The sequence below is a fragment of the Myodes glareolus genome, chromosome 3 (assembly GCF_982192425.1).
Source record: "Myodes glareolus chromosome 3, mMyoGla1.1, whole genome shotgun sequence".
Lineage (NCBI taxonomy): Eukaryota > Metazoa > Chordata > Mammalia > Rodentia > Cricetidae > Myodes > Myodes glareolus.
In genome coordinates, this window is record NC_142028.1 from 445006 (window position 1) to 449344 (window position 4339).

At 32.7% G+C, this 4339-nt stretch overlaps 1 protein-coding gene across 1 annotated transcript; it reads left to right on the forward strand.

The window, feature by feature from the left end:
• The first annotated feature begins 1035 nt into the window (after window positions 1-1035).
• LOC125399510 (olfactory receptor 4C15-like) lies at window positions 1036-1971 on the forward strand. The gene has a single exon (XM_048432930.3). The coding sequence runs from the start codon at window positions 1036-1038 to the stop codon at window positions 1969-1971; it is 936 nt and encodes a 311-aa protein (XP_048288887.3).
• The last annotated feature ends 2368 nt before the right edge of the window (window positions 1972-4339 follow it).

Here is a 4339-nt window from a genome sequence, read left to right on the forward strand (position 1 = left end):
TCCTCTTCAACTATATAATTTTCACACAGGTTGTTGGTTCATCATCTTTTAGTAATCCATTCTTAACATCTTTTATTAAAATGCCTAATTAACATATGGCAATGGAATAAGATATCATAACTTTATATAGAGAGGGAGATAGTAAAAAGTCTACAGCTACTCTGAAATTCTCATTGTTTAAAAAATTTTCACTATTTTACCTTGTTGATTCTCAGTAGAGATCATGTATGGTTTTTCTTAAAATCCAATTGTAACATCTTATTTATTTGAACTTAAAATTTTGTTAAAACTTTTGTATATGTCGCATATTTGACTAGGAGACTGAGTCTTGCCTAGTCTCATTTTTTGATTCCATTCAGTCACTAATACAACAGCATCATTTTTATAAGCTCTGGACACACAGAAAATTGATGACTTAAAAAATAATTTCAGAATCATGTTAATGGCAGATATTCTTGTATAAAACTTTCTGAGTTATGAAGAACAGATTACTTGATGTGAAATCTAATACACTTCATGCTGTAAAACAAAACTTAAAATGCCATGATTTTAAAAGTACATTTATCTCTTCTTTTGGTAGATGGAGCTTCAAATCACCACTGAAGATGACTCAGCATAGCCTTGTGCAATGCAGATGACAAATATAATTAATAATATTTAGTCTTTGGTTTGTTATTAAAGTATGGTTTCCAACTGAATTTCAGTATTTTATTACAAGAAACATTTAGAACTTGACAAAAGTTGAAAATTCAAAATGGAATTCTCAATCACAATGATTTTATTCAAAATAATTAATACTTGTGACTATTTTAAATTATTTAAGGGTTTCTACCTCAATTTTATGTTATAACTAACAAAACATTTTTTAAATAAAATACCTGTCCGCATCATTGTTTTGAGCAGTAATAAAATCAATCAAGATAATTTTACATAAAGATACAACATATTGTTGAAGCTTTAATCTAAACTTTTATGATTTATTTTTCTTGTAATTGCAGATTTCATATATTTTTTTTAGAAGTCCTCTATAAAATCATGCAAAACCAGAGCTTTGTCACTGAGTTTATACTCTTGGGGCTTTCACAAAACCCCCAAATTGAGAAAATATTATTTCTTATATTTTTATTGGTCTATCTTGCAACTGTTGTGGGTAACATGATGATTGTGGTGACCATTATCTATAGTCCTGCACTGCAGAGCTCCCCTATGTACTTCTTCTTGGCATTCTTATCTTTTCTGGATATATGTGTCTCTTCTGTTGTCACACCAAAGATGATTGCAGACTTGGTTTATGAGAGGAAGACCATCTCCTTTGAATGTTGCATGACACAGGTCTTTGCTTCGCACTTTTTTGCAGCAGTGGAAGTCATCATCCTGGCAGCCATGGCCTATGACCGCTATGTGGCCATTTGCAAGCCCTTGCACTACTCTTCCATCATGAACAGGAGACTCTGTGGTATTCTGATAGAGGTGGCCTGGGCTGGAGGATTCTTACATTCTACCATACAAATTGTCTTCACATTGCAGCTGCCCTTCTGTGGACCCAATGTCATTGATCATTTCATATGTGACTTGTTCCCATTGCTGAAGCTTGCCTGCACTGACACACACATTTTTGTCATTTTGGTGTTTGCCAACAGTGGCTCTATCTGCATCATTATATTCTTGCTTTTGCTTGTTTCTTATGGTATCATTTTGTTCTCTTTGAGAGGTCACAGTTCTGAAGGGAGAAGTAAGGCTCTGTCCACCTGTGGATCCCATGTTGCTGTTGTAGTTTTTTTCTTTGTTCCTTGTATATTAATATATGCCCGACCTACATCTCCATTCCCCTTTGAGAAAAATGTATTTGTCTTTACAGATGTCCTTACACCATTGTTCAATCCTATGGTATACACTTTCAGGAATAAAGAAATGATAAATGCCATAAGGACAATGTGGAGGAGGCTAGTAGTGGTTTCTGGTCAACAATAAATTTTGTTATTTACAAGACTGAGGAGATGGCTCAGTGCACAAAAGGACTTGCTGTGTAATAATAAGGTCCTTTGTTTGGTTCCTTATTACTCATGCACAAAGCCAGGTATGGTAGATAATCTTTTACCTACTGTTGCTGAATCAGAACCAGGCAGATCCTGGGAATGAACTGGGCAAGGAATCTTTGATTAACACAACTAGCTAAAGACCCAGTCTCAGACCTTTCCTTAAGGAACATGGTAAAGAACCATAAAAAAGGATCTTTAACACCTCCTGAAGGCTTCTCAGGCATGTGAATTTGTACCTGTAATTTCTACATGTTCTCACATACATGTACCCAAAAAACATACAGAAGCAAATCAAATAATTGCTTTTAGCTAGCTTCATGTAAAGAAAAGACAAACTGCACATTCATTTATGAAAGTTCTTCATAATTACACTTATAGAAATATATAGAACACTATTCTATAGAGAATGCATTAACACTGTATATGAGAAATATTTTCAGAAGATCATAATTTTTCTATACATTGAACACTCATAATGTCATATATCATTTAAAGTCAGTTTAAATGAACATATACATTTTAAATAGAGCATTCAGAAATGATGCTGTAAAGTTTTACAAAAATTTTTATAGTTTCCATGTTGAATTTATTTTATGCACTCACCTACCAAAAAAAAAACCAAAACCAAAAAAGTCCATGACAGAATAAGAACTAATAAAAAGAAAATTAAACTAAATTGAATTCTATGTCCTTAAAAAATCTAAGGAATCATGGAAAGAGACTTAGATATTAAAATATCTATGAAAAATTGGTCTTGAAATTAGGACAAAGAAGCTGAACATATTACAGAATATAGGTTTCTTTCTGACACTAATATTATATTAACTAGAATTACACAGAGAGGAACATAATTAGAAACCTTATATTATATTTTTCAAATTAATATGTGAAGATAGGATTTATTTTTCAGATGGAATCTCACTATATATTTCTGGCTGGCTATGGAGACCCAACTGGTGTCAACATCTCAGCAATCTGCCCAGCTATGCTTTTGGAGTGCAGGGATTAAACTCATGCACAAAAAAATCCATAGGAGATAGAATTTTAAATCATAAGGGATTTGTAGAATGTTGAAACTGTTTTGGGAAGGATAACTGATATCAAACACTTGTATATATCCCCTTGTTTGTAAATAGCTCTCTTTTCTTAATTTTAACTTTTGATAATTAAATTTTTGAATAATTTTAGTATTCTTTCTTGCATTCACTTTCCTGAGACATTTTCACAAATTATTGTTAGCTTGCTATTATATACTGATTCTAACAGAAATAATTTTCAATTAAACAAAGCTGGCAGAAAATGCCAACAATGGTTTAAAAACGTAATCATGGATACGGAAATGTTAGTCTCTGTTAGCTGACCATTACTGAGTAAGTGTTACCCGATATGAGATATAATTCATGTCATGCGTTCCCAACTGAAACCATCATGAAAATATTTTGCCTCCATCTTCCTACTGAGAATCTCATGAAACCAAACCTGTCTTGGTAAGTTCAAAATCTTATACCAAATTGCTTTACCACTCAAAACTTTTATTGAAATCTCTCAACCTTATACACTTTATACCTCTTTAATTTCTTTTATGTGTCTGGTAAACAAGAAAAACTCTACCTATCAAACCTTCATTTCCCTCAGAGATCCAAAAGGGAAATAATATTATCTAAGCAAGCATGAATTATGAGCAAGCAACTTCCAAAATATGTGAGAAATGACAAAAAGAGGTGACACACTTGTCAGTCACCCAGGTCTCCTATGAAACACTGGGACATTCATCTTTGTCTTAAAGGCAAAACATACAGAATGTTGTGCAGACATTTTTATGTAGGAGGATTTTTGAAGTACTGCCCTGTCTTTGCTTGACAAGATTTGTCAATCACCTTCTTTTGTGTTCTGCTTGTAAAATTAGCATATTGTCAGCAGACAAGGTAAGAGCCCTTTCCTGCCCAGTGGCTTACATTTGCCACATAGAAAGTACTCTCTATATGGAGTTTCCTTGATGTCCATCTTCTTCTCTAACATAGATTGATGCTGCAAAAAGCAGAAATGATTCATTGTTTTTAGAAAAGAAGTTATGTTATTAAAACCCATTAAATTCCATATTCTGCACTTGCAATGAAGGGTTTGAAGACAACCTGTGTACCTAAAATATATCTGTTTGAACTAGAAAACATAACTAAAATGACTGCAACTTTGATTAAAATGTGACTCACTACTAATCTGCATTTCCTTATTATTCTAAATACTTGAAAATAATAACTTTCAAGGGCTAAAATTTGAGTTACATTGTTAGCTAATCTGTA

Excerpts from the sequence above, each read along its gene's own strand:
- LOC125399510 (XM_048432930.3), top strand. The coding sequence starts at position 1,036 with ATGCAAAACCAGAGCTTTGTCACTGAGTTTATACTCTTGGGGCTTTCA.